Raw genomic sequence first — 18,838 nt, forward strand, 5'->3', positions numbered from 1 at the left:
TATTGGCCAAATAATCCTTCTCTTCACTGTTCTAAATCTAATAATGATTCCAGATTGCTGGGCTCAAAGATCATCACCCTGTCAAAGAAAGATGAATGTAGTTTGACATACTTTTAAAGCACTAAAAAGATTTCTCCTTCACATACGTGTAGGATTCCTAACACAAGAAATGCAGCTGACACAAGCTCTCTGGCCACACCCAGTGAGTACATTTCTCTTTATTTTGCAGTTTCAGGGGTTTAGATACAACAATCACAGTCCCAGCACTGCACAAATCACACTCTCAGGACGAGATCACACACACCCAGAACACATCACAGTAGAGATTCCCAAAAGCAACAAACAGAGGGATCAAGCCTTTAGCACAATGAGCTCAAACCACTCCAACAGAGTTGCATTTTTGTCCAGAATTTTGTGCTTTTCTTCTTAAAGCTATTACACTTTGAGACACAACAGAAGGAAATTACAAAAGCGCTCACTGGTGTCATGATCCAGCACATTACAGGGCAGTGGGCAGGCACACAGCTCCCATTCCTGACATCAGGATTCCCCTCGGTCAGAGGAGATAACAGATCAAAGGTAAAGCCATAAAACTTTCCAGAATTTTCCCCTCATGACAGCAAACTTCTCTCCATATCCACTTAGTTTTAAAATTTTGCCTCCCTTCAAGGCATGCCACAAAAAGTTCACAGAATATCAGGATGTCTTTGCCATGTTTCATTTGCAGTTGTGTTTTATCAATCACTCTTACTTTTCTCAAATTATACTTTGTGGTTGAATCTGAACCCAGAAAATCTAGGCCCCCCACACACCCATCTAGAACAAGATTAAAAAAAATAAATCAACAACAAAACGCAGAAAGAAAATCGAATAATATTGGCACAAATACCTGCCGACACTCACATTTTGGCTTCTGATATTTTTATCTCTCTGAGACAGTGCTATTCCACGTCTTACATGTTTTTTGCCTCCAACTAAGCATTCAGCAGCCAACTCCCCTTTTCCTTCATCCTGCAGCACATCCAGCAGCAAGCAGCTGATGAGAGAAGATCCAGACCTGGAGAGGTAAAACTGCAGGACACAGGGGACAGGCTGCAGGACAGTCAGATTCTGGGGAGAGAGGATTAGGGACAGGAATGTGCTGAACACAGCAACACCCCCAGCACTCTGCAAGATGTGCTGGAGAAGTTTGGATGCAAGGGCAGCCCCTGGAAGGGCTCTTACTTCTTCACTCAGCACCAGCCAAAGCACAGGGAAGGAAATACAGGGATGGCTGCAAGGCCTCCTCCTCCTCCCCAGCCTGGCAGCTTTGATTCCTCCCTGTGTTCTTCACCTGTTTAGAGACTTGACACAAAATCCAACACCCTTCCTCTTCACGCTCTGGAGGACCTCACACTGTCAGACAGAAATGCTTTGCTCTCTGCTCCATCCTACAGACAAACTGAGGTCCATGTCTGGAGGGCAGCAATGAGTCTCAAAATATCTGGGGATTGATTCTTTTGTTTGTTTGATGTTTTTAAAAAAGCATATTCTTGCTTTATAAGAGATTTTCCCCTTTCTTCTCTTAGACCTGATCCCTTTTAATTAGCTTTTGTGCTTCCTGCTGTTCTTGACAAAAACACTCTTTCTGCAATAGAGGAATTTATAATTAAAAAATGCAACATTCTCTGTAGAAATAACATTTGCACCACTACACAATTATTATTCTTCAGTGTAACTCACATTCACACGAGGTGCACTTACAATATTTTTTCAGATTATTAAATTACTGTCTGAGGAAATATATAATATTAACACTCCAGCACATTATACAAACATACCAGTTTCCTACAACAGACACTTCTGCCTCTGGACTACATGATAATGCACCACCACAAATGAAAAGATAAAATTTAATCAGGGGAGAAGGACATTTCTCAGTGTGAAAGGTCACTAGCACGAGCAGTTCTGCTGTGAAGGGGGGGGGTTGTCTGTGAGCCTCATGCTCCTTCCAGAAGTGCCCCTGGAACTGTCTGATTCTATGCTCTCCGACATCTTTTCACAGATTATATCCACCAGACGCTCAAACACCTGCCTCACATTGATGTTTTCTTTGGCACTGGCTTCAAAATAGTCAAAACCTGGGGAAAAAAGTGAACAAAAATTATCAATAGAGATAGATGATCATGATGATTTTTAAAATACCCTTTTTTTCAGGATTCACCGTAAGAAAACAAGACATCAGATAATCCTGGAAGTCAGTAGATTCCCACGATCTCAGAATAGTGAGCAGAAATATTTTTAAAAGTTATCAAGCTTCGTTAAGAGTGAAAAGGATATGTGGATCCTTCCCATTACCCTGGTAAGCACATCTGCAGATGAGGGTAAACCCAGGGCAAGGGAATCAATTCTGCCCCTTTCATCAGTGGAGGTCCCCTGGGCTGCAGCTGGTGACCAGCAAGGTGTGGGGAGCCTCCCTGGGCTCCTCACAGCCCTGCCAAGGGCCAGCCTCTACCAACCAACCCCTGCTGCCCTCTGCCAAGAGCAGAGGCCAGAACGAGAAGGAAGATCGGGGTTGCTTTCCTTCTGCTGACCAATTTCTGCTCTCAAAAGCAAAATGCTCCATGACCCTTTAAACACTGAGCCTTTCTGATTAAAAAAAACAGACCAGCAAGGCTGGAGTTACACCAAGGAGGGGATGGCAGCAGCTCCTCCTCCTGCTCCCCGCTGCCACCCGGGGCTAGGGGAGAAGCAGCCTCTGACAGCCAGCCCGGCCCCTGCCTCAGCACCAGGAATGCCCTGAACTGTGAAGCATTTCCTTGTCTCCCTCACCCCAGGGGCCTCGAGGCTGTTGTTCTGTTCTGTCAGGTTATTAAACTGCCAGCAGCGAGAGCTGAGGCACCACGGAGAGTTTATTCTTTGCAATAAGCTCCGTTCTGTTGTGCTTCGTTCTGGGGATATTCCGCATTGCATCAGTTTCCTTTGATTCTGCCACAGACAAAGAGAAAATGTGTCTTAACTGATTAGTCTGGCAGGCTGAGTCACCTCCATGGGTGGGAGAAGTAGGTGTCCACCCCATTTGCATCCTTTTAAGGATTCATGGGACAAGGGGTGAAGTGATGGTGCTGTTTGCCTTTCTAGCAAACAGGGAGGGCTGCCCTGCATCAGATGAGGGCTCTGTCTGCCCCACTTGCTGCTTTGATGATGAATAAAAATGTCTACAAAAAGCACAGGAAATCAGAGAACTGCACTTAGATATCTGTTAGTCCAACCTTGGCTTAGGTTCTGCCAAACCAATTTGTTTTGGTTCAGTTCACATTCAGGCTAATAACAATTTCTTAATCTGATTAGGGAACTATTTCAATGATGTTAATGTCACTATGCAAATTTAGATAAATATGGCGAGGGATAACCTTTATGTGAATCATTATGATGAACATTAGCACTTTGAGCAGTCAACAGCCAATTAGATTCCTCCCACCTAACTAACAAAATAATTTCATACAATGCTGTATCATTAGCATAGTTATTATAAGGAAAAACTCATCTGATAAAATCAGATCTGTTTTCCAGCGCTTTTTAAAAGAGTGTTTTGGAACTTGGGAGGTGACAGAAGAGCAGAGCTGGGACAGCACTTCCCAAAGGCTGTTGGGCTGCTCTGCACTGGGGTGGTTTCTCCAGGGTGAGCTGGACAAACACCAGGTCAGGGCAGCACTGGGGATTCTTCTACAAAACAGTTTCCTATTGATGGAATCAGTTGCTATGGTAACCATGTGAGTGTGTGTGTCTGTGTCTTTTGAAGTGTCCCACACGTAAAGGATTCAGATTCTAGATGCCAAGCTTGTATTGAAACAAGCAGATGAATTTTGAGAGAAGAAAAAACCACTGGAAGTCCAAATTGGAGTGGGAGTTGAAATAGAACTCTCCATTTGCTGCTACATTGGTCTGGACAAAATTTCAATTACCAGCAGTGTAATTATTCCTGTGAAACAGGTGGACACACATGCATCCACAACCTTTCTGAGAGTCTGCAAGCCAGGAACCAAGTTTATTCACATTCATATTTTCAAAACCAAATTAAATTCTGATGGGTAAAAAAGAGCCCACAACTGATTTTGCAAACTAGCCATATCTTTGTTTGCTTTGCCAATCCTACATGTGAAGATTTACTCCTACAATAATAACAATGGGTCTAATTTGATATTTGGTTGTTATTTGTTTATGATGGCAGTGCCTCAAGGCTCCAGCCATGAATGGGACCCCTCTGTGAGGGCCATATGTAGAATTTACACTTTCAAGGCCACACTTTAAACTACACCAACGTATGCAGTGTGTCCAGGAACTCCAGTACCCCCAGTTTAACAGTTTATTATGCACCCTCCAATTACTGTTTAAGAATTGAAGACAACACAGGATTTTAAAAATTGAGGATGATGGTGATTTCTTTGGGTCTGGTGAGAATCTCTGCTCTTACAAGCTAAACATTTATGCTCACAGTAAGGGTCTCCACTGTTACCTGAAAGAAATTTTAACAGGATTTACTTGTTACTATGAATTCTTTAACAGAAGACAACAGTATAGTTAAATTTTAATACAGAGCCCTGAATTCATATTAAAAATATCTTATATGCTATAATAGATAATGAAAAGTGATAAATAAATGATAAAGTAGTATGAGTTTACTTTGCTCTTCATTATAAAATTTTCATTGCAATCCCAGCTTCCTCTCAATGGAACTCTTTTGCTTTTTCTATCTCACATCAATAACATAATGTCATTTTCTTACCTGGATAGACAAGCCTAGTACATTTTCAAAATAAGTTTTATTCAATTCTTCAGTTCTGATATATAAACTTCTTCCTCTTCTATTGTTTAGTTTAAAAAAAATGCTTCAACAAAAATCAATGTTTGCATTGATTTGCAATGAGTACATGGTGCTTGGAGACCCGGAGACAGAATTATGTTTATGAAAACTTTTTCTCTTCTCATTCTGCTGAGCTACTAAAAGCTTTTCTCTTCAGATAAACTTTATCTTCCTTCCACCTCTAGACATCACCTTCAAAAATACAGCAACACTACAAGTATTCTACCAAGTATTGGCCTACTGAGCACAAAACAAGTAAAATATGAACCTAGAATATATTACACTTCTGAGCTGTGAGACCATTATTGAAGTATTACTGCTGGAAGGACTTATTACTGTACAAACTGAAAAGAACACAGTATAATGAAGCAGAGGAAAAAAGGTAGAAAGAAAAGTTTTCCATGTACCCAGCTGATCTGCCAGATGTTTCCCCTTCTCCACGGGAACAATCCTGTCATCCTCCATGTCACATTTGTTTCCAACCAGGATCACTTGTGCATTGTCCCAGGAGTAAGTCTTGATTTGTGTGGCCCTACAGCAGGTCAAAAGAGATTGTTACATTCCATCAGCTGTGCCAAAATACAATCCTACAGAAAACATGAAAACAAGTACCATTAATGACACTTTCAACATCCCCAGGTTGTGTTGGTTCAAGGACAAATGACCAGTCTTACACACAGGCTTACAGCTTACTGTAAGGCTTACTGACCAGGCTTACTGTTCTATTTTACCACTCCTTAACTTTGTGTGACAATAAAGTTTCTTGTTAAGATTTTGCAAGTGTTTTGAAGATGACAAGATCCAGACAGAAAACTGAATCAAGTAGTTTTTGAAGATCAGGGACAAAAAAGGCTTTTTGTAAAGCTTATTCTCCTTCAGCTCTCATCTGTCAGAGGAACAACAATCTATTACAGCTCTTAAGGATATTGTCCCATAAAGAAAGCCACACAGTAGATGCACACTTCATGCTGGATTTACAACTTCATATGTAAGACAGAACAACAATAATTCTCTCATTTTCTGCGGCACATTTTGCTGTAGAGTTTTATGAACACCATGAGAACAGATGGAAGCATCAAGTTGTCTTTGCTCAAACAGGAAAACTTCATGGAGACTGAAAATCCCATAGAAACATGGAAACAACTGCAAAGGAGAAACAGAAATTTACCAAATTGTGAGGATACAAGACCAAAGCAAGGCTCTGTGAGCTAATACTTGAACCCAGCAGGACTAAAGGATACCTAGGGCAGGAAAGAGCAGATGCAGTGACAGACCAACACGAACTTCAGTGGCACAGGGGTGCAGTGCATGGGAGCTTGGGCAGCAGCACTCGGGAGAACCTGGAGCCTCTAAAGCTTTCTGGGGCTCATGTGCTGAAACTGGAGTGGAGCTCACTGTGGATCCCAGAACTCTGACCTCACATTTAGCCTTTTTAGAGTTTTTCCATGACAAAACAGAATCTTTTTTTGGCATATCCTGAGGGGCCAGTCCTCTCCCACCATCCTTGGTGTCCCAGAGCCAGCAGCAGAACATTATTAGCTCAGTAGCATTCACTTTCATCCATCTTTTCAGACCCACACGACCTAATTTATCTTCACCAAGTCAGCTCTATCTTTGAAGGCTCCCTCCTCCCCAAGGGTAATTAGGCTGCACTGCCAGAAGCCACACTCCTCTCCTCATCCTCCTCCACTCCCTAACTCACCTTCCCACTCTTTGCCCCAGCTCACCACCACTCCAGGCAGGATGCTACAGTTTCAGGCAATTCTGCCACTTCCCAGGAGAGCCAGGAGTCCACTCAAACTTTTACTTCTGTGTAAGTTTCCTTGAACTGCCTTAACAATAAACCACTTGATTCTTTCTCTTTTGAATTAGCAGCAGCCTCCAGCTCTGATCTACTAATGACAATTTTTAATTGGTCTGAGTTGCTCACTTGCTTTTTTTCCATGGAAAGCAGCCAGCTATGTTACTCCACAGATAACTGGGGAAAAAAGGGTCATTTCTCTCTGCAACTTGCCTTGAAGAGGCTGCCTGCTTGGACTGCCCTGGAGAACCTCACCCAAGCCCATAGTGCAACGTGCAAAAATAAACAAAGACTGTGCGCGATGAAACTTCGTATTCTCCCCGGAAAGGCACTCACTCTAATCCCAATTTTAGCTCCTCCAGTCTCACCCTTTTGAGTGTCTCCATGTAGACAAGCCCTGTGAGAGCTAATATGAATCTATGATGAGTTTTTGTGGTACTCTGGGGTTTCCCAAGGCTCATCAGAGAAGGGGGTGACTGCAGAAATCAGCCAAAAGCCCAGAAGATGAAATCTCCCCAGTCTCCCTCCATAGGCAATAGAGAGAAATAAAGTCAAGGTTCAATTTAAAACAACTAAAAGCAGGCTTCTCTTCTGACTCACAGTTCAGCCTCTGGATTCATTTCAGCCACTGGCATCATCTGAGGACACACTGCCAAATCTTAACCATTTAAACAGAATTACTTAGAAAATGAAAAAGAAGCAAACAGCATGAAGGATCTCCCAGAGAAATGCATCTTTCTCCTTGTTTTGTATAAATCAGTGGAAAACCTCCTACAGAACACCAATCTTTATTCTTTGTAGGAATAAAAAACAACCAACAAAGTTATGAAGAATATACAAAAGAAACCCTGATGTCCATACAGAAAGAAAGGCAGAAAATTTCCAGATGCTTTTGGAAAGATAAATGAATAAATAGCAAGGCTTGTGTGATGGAGCTGTTTCAACAACTATCAGGGCAGCCTAATATGCACACTGGGAGAAACATATTTCTGTGACACAATAAAATGCTGTGCCTTGTTTGTGCTGAATTCCCCAAATTAACAATAAAGCACAAACTTTGTGTTTCGTGCTTAGAAGAAAAATAGTCTCAGGTTTACAGTTACATGAAGGTATCAACAACTCAGTTTGGGTTAAAGATAAATAATGCTGATGATTTGTGAACCCAGCTGTCCCTTGTATCTAAGTTAAATTTTACCAATTTTTATTTCCCTTCTATGAAATTATCTAGATTGTCCAGAGCAGAGCTTCCATAATGTTTTCTATTTACTTTACTGTGTCAAGTACTGAGTATATTTTAGTTCCATTGCAGTTTCAAACGAGGTATAAACAACTGATTTATCCACACACAAAACTATCAACCCAACATTAAATAACAGCTATCAAAGAAGACTACTAAAAAAAATTCTAGAAACTGAGCTGAAAGCTCATTTAACCCTTTCACTCACCCTACAGGAAAGATATATTCAAAGGAAAAAGTTACTTATTTTCAAATATTAGTTAAAACCAATCTCTGTGTTTGCCTATTTGTATTTTTTCTGGTAAAATAACCTGACTGAACTCTTGCCACACTGCAGTAAGGAAAATCACTCAGGCTTCATATTTTAAGGTTTCTCATACAATATGTTGTGCATTTTCCAGTGAACAAGAGAACAAGTCATGTTGCAGGTATTCCCAAATGCATTTAAATTGTTTCTTTCTCAGTGGTTTTAAGATCACCATCATTAACTGGGGTGATTCATGTGAATGAAGGAAAGACTCTGCTTTGCATTCATATTCTACTCACAGAGTTTGTATAAATACCTGATATACAGCCAAGATCCTCTCACTCAGGAGAGAAAGTGCATGTACTTGGTTTAGGAGAGGTCTGAGTGACCCAAAGCAAAGCAGGATCCTCTTCAGGAGGATCCCATAAGATTAAGGATTAATCTTAAGGATTCCCCATAAGAAGAGTGAGGGTAAAAGATCTCCCAGGGAAGACATCATTTGGCAGACTGGAGGAATATTCTCATTTCCCTTGTGGATAGATGAGGTCCAATCAGGAGGCTGTTAAAACAGTCACATCCCAATGGACCAGAGATGGAGATATAGAAGCTCAAGTAGCAGACACCTTAATTTTCTATAAAGAGTACAGTCCCTGACTGAAGACCATATCCAGTGTAATAAGTTTTTTAAATCATAAGTGTATCATGCAGAATGGTGGGGGGGGAAAAAAAAGTAAAAAAAATAAAAATACTACTTGCCCTGCTAGAAAATGGCAGACACCAACAGAGCAGCACCAGCACCAGGCAAAAGCTTTTTTCTCCATTTCTTGTGCCTTTGGAAGTTTAGGTATCAATTTTGCAGACTGGGGGAAAACCATCTCCCAGCTGCAATAGCCACTAGAGGACTCTGCTGGCCCAGAGATGCTGGCTTGGCTGAGCCCTCATCTCTCCACTGGACAAGCTTCAGGAAGGAAGGAAATTGTCCTTTTTATCCATCCCACTACCTCATTTGAGCTCAGGACCTTAAAGCTGGTTGGAAAGATTCCTGACATACAGAGGAACAACACCCTGATGGTTCACCTCTGTCCTTTGGCTGACAAGGTGCTCTTAGCAAAAATATTCCTGCAGCTCCTGTGGCACAGAAAGACGTGAAGTCAAACAGACAGAGCTGACCTTTCCCAGTTCTTATTCTCACACCAGTGCCTTTGATGGAATAGACCTTACACTACTTCCAATATAAAGCTTCAGGTTAAACTTCACCTGTGCAAACTTTAAAATAGAAGCAGCTCAGATACGGAGATCTGGTAATTTTTGGCTAACTTAAAACTGGTAAGTAAAACTTACTAGAGCAGAACCAACAGACAGACAGGTAGATGAATTGTGTGGTCATATGGATCTTGTTTCATCAGGGAAACAAGCTGGAAACATTTATAGTATAGTGAAAGATATTGCCCCAGCTCACATGTCTGCACCCCTATGAAAAACATCCCTGTGCAGACACTTGCAGAAAAAGCTTCATCTGAGCTTGGTGAGCAAAACGTGATGGATGAAACTGGTTTGGGCAAAACCTTTGGGTCTGTGTTTCTAACAAGAAAAGAATGTACTCCTCAACCACAAGCTTCTGAAGGGCTGCTCAGGATGGGGCTGCAGTTCATTTGGTGTTGTGGTACTGGGATTGGGGAGTGAAAGTGGAGACTGCATCTTGAATGTGACCTTCATGAAGAGCTGCTTCAGTGAACAGAGAGAACAAAAACTGGGCAGCTTTGGAGGAAAGACAAATCACTTGAAACAACAAACCACATTGTTGTAGCTTTTGAGTTACAGCCTGGCTTAGGGGATACAGAATAAGTGTTCAACAGAAAGCCAGGCTGAGCCAGATGCTAGGAGCCAGAGCAACCAGGAAACCAGCAGAAATGCTTGTAAGACATTTGAGTGGAGTCACAGGGCACTGCTGAGGAGAAACACAGCCTTTCCCCAAATTCCTGAGATGTGACTTGAACAATCACTGTTAATCTGTATTTTCAGCAGCATAGCCAGAAATCTCATAAACCAGAAATCTCATAAAGGACTAATTTCTTCACAATAAATTGAAAGTTTTAAAAGTAACAAATACTATAGCATGCTACAATATTTGAATTACAGCCTTTTCAATAAAGTGAAGCTGTAGAACTTTTTCTAAGGAACATTTAGAAATCAAATTATTTAGGTGAAGAGGAAAGGTGGGATGTCTCATGTTCTCAACAAACAATCGTGGCGAGAGAATTGGCCAAAACCCAAACAAACCCAACATTAGCAACAGTATTTCAGTATTTCCTACCAGTCCTGCACAGCATTGAAGGAGTCTTCACTGGTGATATCATACATGAGCACAAAGCCCATGGCTCCTCGGTAGTAGGCTGTAGTGATGGTCCTGTATCTTTCTTGTCCAGCTGTATCCTACAACAGAAAGGAACATTTAGGCTTTAAGACGTCAGTTCTCAGAAGCAAAAGCTGTAATTAGGTCCTATATCTAAAATAAGGCAAGCACTTTTGTTATTATACATTTTAAAATTCTCAGTTGCTCCCAACTGAAATGAACTCTACTTACATTTTAGCGTTAATTAGGCTTTTGCATCAACCATGATTTGTTAAATGCATTTTGACACATGTACTATTAAAAAAATACCAAAGATGTCAACCCTTTAATTGCTCTTCTCTGCCTCAGCCCCCATGCAATAATAAAACGTTAGCAGAGTTCACTGAAAGCTGACACTTCAAAGCAGAGGCAAAATAACGAGTCCAGGCAGAAAATATTTCCATGTTGCAATTCAGTGTCACGGTCAGGAAAACGTCCTTGAGGTAGATGCTGTGGGTGACTCCTTTCTTATCTCAGGTTAGAGACAAAAATTAAAGATTTGATGCAATAAACATTATTATAGAAAGTGAATTTAATATGGAATATCCCAATCACAGGCTGTGAGGTGCACATACTAATATGAGATCTACTAATCCTCTTCTGTTGGTTCATCCTAATTCTGTTTACCCATAGAGTTCCTGCACCTGGAGTTGTCATTTCTGCCTTCAGCTGGGCAGCACAAAGGTGAAACTCTGGCATATGCAACAGAAGAATTTTGAAAGACTTCTGACAGCTAGAAAACATGTCAGCTACCATCTGTTGGATGCCAGTAGCACTTTTGCTTTACATTTTGCAAGCCTATTTTTAAACTGAGGAATATTTCTACACCAGAACAACAGTCCTACAGCCCAATCCGTTCCTTCCAGACCGGCCTTCCGAACCGAGGAGAGAAGTCATGTGCTGATTGTCTCTCTCACTCCGAAGGTGTCTGTCTTTTGAACACATTTCATCCTTCTTTTGAAGGATGGCAGTTCCACGAAACACCTGCAGGGAGCCAAAAGGCCTTGCCTTCGAAGGGTGTGCTCAGTGTGAGATGTCAGTTTATAGTTACTGTGATGGGTTAGTCCTAAAATGAACCATCCCTCAGTCCCCCAAAACCCACAGTGAAGAAAACATTGCTGCCACTGGTTTAAAATGTGATTAAAGTTCTAAAGAAAAAGACCCTAAAGGACTTAAGAACCACGTAACTAGTTGGAAGAGTAAAATAAATCCACACAGAGCACTCTTGCAGGAGTAGAGATCAGACACAGCACATCACCACATCCCCAGCAGACGGTGGGGGGGAAACTCAGCTTTAAAATCATTCTGCCCATCAATCCCATAGAGGCAGCTTTGTTTTTGCTGCATGCAAGACCCAGAGTTGGCCCTTGCAGAACACACAGCAGCCAGTCTGTGGCCGCCTGTTGTTCTGCACCAGAACATCACAGAGCCTCTCTGTAGGAGGACAGTGCTTGTAAATAAGCTCCCTACAGCTTGCTTAAAAGGCTCTGCTATTGCACTACTGTGAGACCATCCACAGCTGTAACACACTGTGAATTCCCCAGTGGAGAGGCTGTGCAGCAGGAATCTTGCTGTTTCTCCACCAGTTCTCTGGGAAACTACGTGATTTTTTCCCCCTTAAACTTGTGCACTTATTTCAAGAGAGGGTAGTCCATTGGCTGATCACAAAGAACACATCCTTGCACATTCCTTGCACACTGGCTGAGGAATTGTTCTGTTTCCTCCTGACAACAGGTCAGAGGTGGGAATATCAGAATGAGGTGGGCTCCACCCTGCAGCCTGAGTGACCATTTCTTTTCCTGCCAATGATAAATGCATCACAGAGTACTCTTATTTATATTCACTGACACCACATCCCCCCTTAGCTGCTGAACAGCTAAACCAGCCATGACAACTAGATCCTCACTGTATTTCTTCAAGCAAGGAAGGTCTCAGCAGTAATAGTATTGTTCTTTTATTCGGAGAGATGATAATTTATTTTAGTCTGATTTCCTAAAGACAGGAGTCTTATTAAAACATCAGTCTCCACATAGGCACTCTTGATCAAATTTGGCTGAGGGAAAATGCATTCAGATGTTTTTACATATGTCACAAAGCATAGTTGGTAAGGTAAAGAGAGACCTTAAGCATACCTTAGCTGTGAAAAAAAGCTGAAGTGCAATGATTATTTTTTCTGAACACCAAAGGATTCACATGAGAGAGGATTTCTTTGTGTCTCATTAGGAGAAGGCCCTAAATCAGTATTAGTAACTTCAGAGATTCTGCAACCAACAAAACCAAACAAATCCATAGGAAGTCAGGCTTCTCCACTTCTCATGCTCACAGCATTGCTGTTTGATATCTGCATTCACAGGTTCATCTGCCTTCCAAATCTCATCTCCTATTTTCTCCTCTGTGTTTAACCAGTGCTCACTCTGGCTCAGGGTATGAGGCTGTGACTAGGCAGGAAGTGACTGCAAGACACATTGCAAAGTTACGTGCAGAATAATTTGGAAAGAAATTAAATTTGACAGTGGCTCAGAGCAAGGACTCAGCTCTGGGGACATATATCCAGGCTGTCCTGGGATGCAGCCTCAAGGGACACACAGGGTGACTTCCAAAATCTGTCCTGATACCACCTCAGTGCCTCAGCTCAGTGAGGAATTGGACTGAAAAAGCCAAATTGTGCTATTGCCTGAAAGCTCTGGAATTTAAGAAATCTGATTTGCTGTGATCCTCCTGTGTGTGGGGGGATTTATACATTAGTGAGGGATGGGGCTGCAGGAGGTACAGAACCCCAAGGGATAACATGTGTTTGCTCAGTCATAACCTCCCCTATGTGGGCAGTGCACTTCAATCATTAGAAAGAGAAGTTGCATATTCACTAGGATATACTTGTGTGCCTGCCTTCTCAGATTATCAGAGGAAGTTTGTGTGAGGGAAATGCATCCTGTATCTCATGGTATATAAAGATTATTCATACCCTTGCCCTGGTAGCCATGTGCTACAATATAGAAGTGTGATTCATCTGAGCCACTGATGGCTTCCTCACTCTGTTTTACTGTACAGGTACAGAGCATGCCATCTCCCCTCACAGTGGCATTCCCTTATAGTGGCATTTCTCCAACTGCATCTGAACTGTTGTACTATCACCCTGAAATTGCTTTTTCCCTCAGGTTACATTACCTTCTTAGACAGCGATAAACTGGCTTTCTTTTCTTGACTCACACCATGAGAGCTTAAGTGCACACCCCCCCCCACACACACAGATGCCTCAGCATAAATAAAATAAAACAAACTGCAAAATCTGAGCTCACTTTCTTTCTTCAGCATTTACAACAATTGTCCTTCCCTCAGCTTAAAACACCACAAGCTTCAGGTAATTAGTCATTTCAGGTTTTAAAGTTCAAGTTGTTTATTTAATAAAGGAGAAAACAACAGACAGAAATTGCTCCCTGCCCCACCAAGTTGTTTGCGAGATTTCCAGGTAGACCACAAACTCATTAGGAGACAAGTACATGAAGCACAGGCAGGATCAGCAGAAAGGTGATGTAGCACTAATTAACAGCCTAGCCAAATGCCTGGGTGGAATAGCCTGAGCCCCCAGCATCCAGAAACCTGCTAGGCTGTCTCTGAGGAGGAATCAGAGCTTGGCTGTAAGCAGGCACAGGAGGGTCTCTGGGAGGTGTATTTATACCAGCTCTGTTCTTCTGCACCTTACGTGTGTGCCTGTGCTTTATGCAAACAATTAAAAACACCCACAGGACCATTAGTGGGTAGCTTGAAACAAAAGAATTTGAAGGTTTTGCATTAATGAGCAATCAAAATTCAGTGTTTATCAGAGAAGAAAAATACCTAAACGCATTTGCATTGTGTGCAGATGCCCTCTAGTCTCAAGATCCATCATGCAAACATTCACAATGGAAGTACAATCAGCTTTTCTTAAATTTACTTGACTGCCTCAGCAGAAACTGCAAGGTACTAACACAGGAAACATATTTGAGTTTTTGAATAATGACAGGTGCCCTTTGCTGCAGGTCTGAAAAATCACAATTCCTGATTCCGAACCAGCTGCCTTCTACTGAAGATTTCCAGCCACAAATTCTTTGCTCCAAATAAAATGTCACTGAAACATCTAATCTGTCCTGCATTTAATCCCCTTAGCACCATGACTTTTCTAGCAGTGTATGTGACAAATAGCCTCTAAAGAAATAAACATTTCGATTTTTTAAAGGATTACAGTGTGATTTCCATGTTTTCTGGGTTTGTTTTTATTACAGAAGAATAATATGCAAGGATGAGAGTTGCTTATTGTCCAGCTATTGCCAACATCTCCAAGCTGCATGTACTTGGCATTATCCTTCCTTAGGCTGCTCAGAGTCCGAGCAGAGGCTATGTCCTCCCTGATAACCAGCACCCACCACAGTCTGGGGCTTCCTCAGACCTGGTGAAGGAAACACTTCCCCTTCCCTGCTGTTAAATGTCACGTTGTAACACCTACACTACAGCATTTTGCACCTTGTTTGGGGTTTGGTCAGCCTTGGAGACGGGATAATCCACTTCCTAGCCCCGCGGTTTCAGGGGGGGTATTTCATTCACACACACACACACACACACACACACACACACACACACACACACCTCCTTTGCAAAAGTCGACTTTGGAGTGGAAGCCACCAGGAATCAGATAAACAAAAGTCACCTTGGGAAAGGGGAAAAAACACAACCCACCCACCAGGTACCACAAGAGAGAGGGAGCTTGGGCAGACTAGGCTGTGTCATTAATAAGAGAATGTTAACATTAAGCTTAGTGTTTCCTGCTGGCAGCCAGAAATAGGAACAAACAGGCAAGCAGGATGAGTCACTTGGTTAAGACATGGAAAAGATGTGATGTCATGAAAAACCTGTGAAGATTCAATTGCTGCCAGGAGCAAAATAACACCTGGTTCCTTCAGAACTCAGCTCTGATCAAAATGCTCTAGTTCAACAGATCATATTAGGCTTTTTTTTCCCCTCTCTTGTTATTGAGTGCTCCCATTGCCCAAGAGCCACTGCCACCTATTCAGACACATTCAGCTACCTTGAGAGGCATTTCATTTCAGCGATATGCAGGAAAACATTCCTGATGTGAAAAAGCTCCAACACAAAACCCCTGCCTTTTTGGATAAAATGCTCTACCCTTGCTAAGTGCCTTTTAAACATTTCCCCACTATGGCTATCTTCACTTCTACTCTTTAGAAGCAGTAAAACCAGCAGCCTTGGATAATTTCAATACTTCTCAGTTGTAGGAATTTCCCTTTTCCTATCCTATTTTACTTACCCTGTACAGAAAGTTCTACCACCACCCTGTTCTCTCTAACATTCCCGCATTAACTGCTCACAAAGGACAGGTGGAAATCTTTTTGAAAGAGACTCTCAATGCATGCAGAGTCTTCAAGAGCTCACCAGTCTTCAGAGGCCTCGGTCATGCCCAACACAGAGGCTTTTGAAATTGTTCCCTGTAACTCAGTGGCCAAGTATCTCTTCAGGTGAGGTGCTGCACTTACTTTTCAAAGTACTTTTGTAAAATAAGACAAAAAGTGAATCATTGAAAATGCAACAGGGTGCATTTGCTCAGCAGAATGTAATTCCCACACTGGAATCAGGCCAAGGTACTGTGATTGACACTACTGCTCATGACCTGCTAAGCTGCTAAAAATGTTATTTCCATTTTCCCAGGTGCCTTGAGATTGTAGTGAAGATTAGCATCAGTTGCCCTTCCTGATCTGTCAGAGGGTAAGCAGGACTGGAACAGGACTAGCTTGCCTATGAACCTTATCTGCTCTTCTCATCTTTTTGTAGGCTGAATTTTTCTGTGAAAGTATTTAAAAGACAGTGGCTGCAAAGACGAAATCACATAAAGAGATACAGAGAAAGATTAAGTTCATTGTGCACATTTCTTAAATCTCACAGAATTGAAAAGTCTTATTTTTCATTACTTAGAACTAACATGAAGATCAGTGTCATATTGTTGATTCTTTCTGATCCAGCTACCTTTATAGAAAAATAAAGAAATGGCAGTGATAAAAATCTGTAGCATCCACACCACGTGCCTACTTTAAATTCTAGTTCTTTAGCTACAAATAAACAGCAAACAAAGTTCAAGAGGGATATGATGTATTTGAAAGCCTATCCACTGTGGGCAAGTGATAAAAACACCACAGATATGATAAAAAAAAAACCAAACCAAAAAACATCCAAGAGGTTGAGATCCCAGAGTAAGTGGCATTTTGGGCAGTGGATGCATTATTATTATGGAATATGTTGCCAGTTTTGCTTGATCTTTTTCGTTTTCCCACGTGTATCCCTTAATTCTTTTGATCAGCCCCTGTGAGAACAGCTGTAAAATGCACAGATGTCTGAGCAGGGTTAGCCACTATAAGCATTATTAATTAGCTGCTGTTGAGAAGCTGCTAAATCAGTCACAGCTGGAGCTCTTCAGAAGCAGCACTAACAGGAGTTGGAATGAGCCAGCGTGGACATCCTAACTGGTCCTGCAGGACAAGGGATTGATGTGCTCGGCCCGGGGCCATCGCGTGGCTCGGCACAGCTCCTGCTAACCCGGGAGATGTGCAGCAGCATAAAGGAAGAGCTCAACACCTTGTGAATCGGCTGACAAAAGAACAAGTGCACCGACTTTGAGAAGGAAGCGAAGTGCTGTGCCGTACAAATCTGCAGGATTCGGTAGCCTGGATCTCGGAAGGAGCAAGGACCGGTGAAGGGAATTAGCATCCAGGTGCCATAGGGCTCCCTCCCCCTCCACCGCACGCAGGCGATCGGAGCAAATCCCCGCACCGAGAGCAGCCGAACAAGAGCCGGGCAGACTTGGCGGAGCCCGCTCCTGGCTGATCCAATGTCATGGTAACGGGCAAGGGAGCGCCGGGGGCTGCTGGCGGCTCTGCGGAGCCGGCTGGGCGCAGGGATGGGCATCGCGCCGGGACCCGGGGATGGTGCCCGGCCCTGGGCAAGACCTTCCTTAACTCGTTTACAGAGCAACTATTTCGGTGTTTACGAAAATCAATGACTTCGTGCTGAAAGATCTGTTGCAACCCCTAATTGTAAAAAAAACCAACTTGGTACTCTGCTAGGAGCGTCCCTCCGAGGGCTGGTTCTTATCAGGGGAAGATTTAATCTTATTTAGGAGTGGATTAAGGCTAAATCCGAGCCTCGTACTTCACAAGAACCCCCTAGAGATATTATGTCAAGAGGGTCAATTCTAAGATAAAGTGCTCAGAAATTCTGGGAAGCTGTCCATGATATTTTTGAGATTAAAATACCAAATTGAATGACAACCATGAGGCAAGAACGTGTGCTTTAATTTGAAGGGCAGCAGCAAGACATAAAATAATCAAGTTTAATTTGTATTAACAACAGCATGCCAATAGAAAGAAAATATAACATTCTTTTAAGGTCTTTAAAATCCTAATGTGTAATTTTTCAAGATTTGGTGGAAATTAAGAGTCAATCAGGCAATTTTTCAATTTATTACCTCCCAAATTAGGAAAAAAAGCCCCACTGCTGTATTCAGGTGAGCATTAAACAAAAATACAAAGAAGGTTCTAGCACTCAAGAAGGTAGAATGAAAGCTGAAAGACAACAAAACCCAAGAGCAATCTGAACCACATAAACCAGAAGGCAAATAAAAAGGAAAAGAAAAAAGTACATATCTTACTTCAGTGGAGTTTGAGATACATTTTCTACATGCCGGAATTAGCAATAACATAGATTCCTCTCGCTCTCATGATTTTGTTTGACAGAAATGTGCACATACTTTGAAAAACAATGTAATAAATAGATTTGATATATTGGTGACATGTTTAAATTCACAAGAAATGTAAAAAAAAAATCAAATGGAATTTGAAACTCTCCAAGTAAACCCACATCTCTGCTAAGAATATAAAGGAAGACTTTCAGCTAAACAACTGCTATTTTGGAGTAGTCCTAAGCATCTTAAAATAGAAGCTTAGAATTGAAGTGTATTGTCAGCCACAACAGTACACCGTGATGATGCTCAGTAATAGCACAAGACAAAGAAAATAATCTTCTGCCATTTACCGTGATGTTTTCTATTATAACCACACAGATAAGATGCTAAAAGAGAAATTTTGTTGTGCAGCAGCTGCAGGTGGCTCCCCAGGCAGTCCAGGATGCACCTCGGGGTAGAATTGGTTACAGCTGATGCAAATCTAGGTGTGAGATCCTTTTGAGCAGTAAGTTCATTCACCCTTGTGGTGATGCGCCTTTCTCTTTTCCATTTAGCAAGAGAGCCATGAGCAAATACTCCTCGACACACTTGTGAG

General features: G+C 42.0%; 1 protein-coding gene across 3 annotated transcripts in view; it reads right to left on the reverse strand.

The window, feature by feature from the left end:
• Nucleotides 1-203: 203 nt before the first annotated feature.
• RAB3B (RAB3B, member RAS oncogene family) overlaps nucleotides 204-18,838 on the reverse strand; it is a 50,449-nt gene continuing 31,814 nt past the window's right edge. For 2 of the 3 annotated variants that reach the window (XM_066192812.1, XM_066192811.1), the window contains exons 3-5: nucleotides 10,443-10,561; nucleotides 5,251-5,375; nucleotides 204-2,120 (exon numbers count right to left, since the gene is read on the reverse strand). In XM_066192812.1, the coding sequence (XP_066048909.1) occupies nucleotides 1,933-2,120; nucleotides 5,251-5,375; nucleotides 10,443-10,561 (432 nt within the window). In that variant the 3' untranslated portion in view covers nucleotides 204-1,932. Of the gene's footprint in view, nucleotides 2,121-4,137; nucleotides 4,496-5,250; nucleotides 5,376-10,442; nucleotides 10,562-18,838 lie in introns of those variants that run through there. The other variant, XM_066192813.1, reaches the window with a different exon arrangement.

This window comes from Chamaea fasciata, unplaced genomic scaffold (genome assembly GCF_029207755.1).
Source record: "Chamaea fasciata isolate MVZ Bird 193981 ecotype frontalis unplaced genomic scaffold, bChaFas1.0.hap1 SCAF_10, whole genome shotgun sequence".
Taxonomy (NCBI): domain Eukaryota; kingdom Metazoa; phylum Chordata; class Aves; order Passeriformes; family Sylviidae; genus Chamaea; species Chamaea fasciata.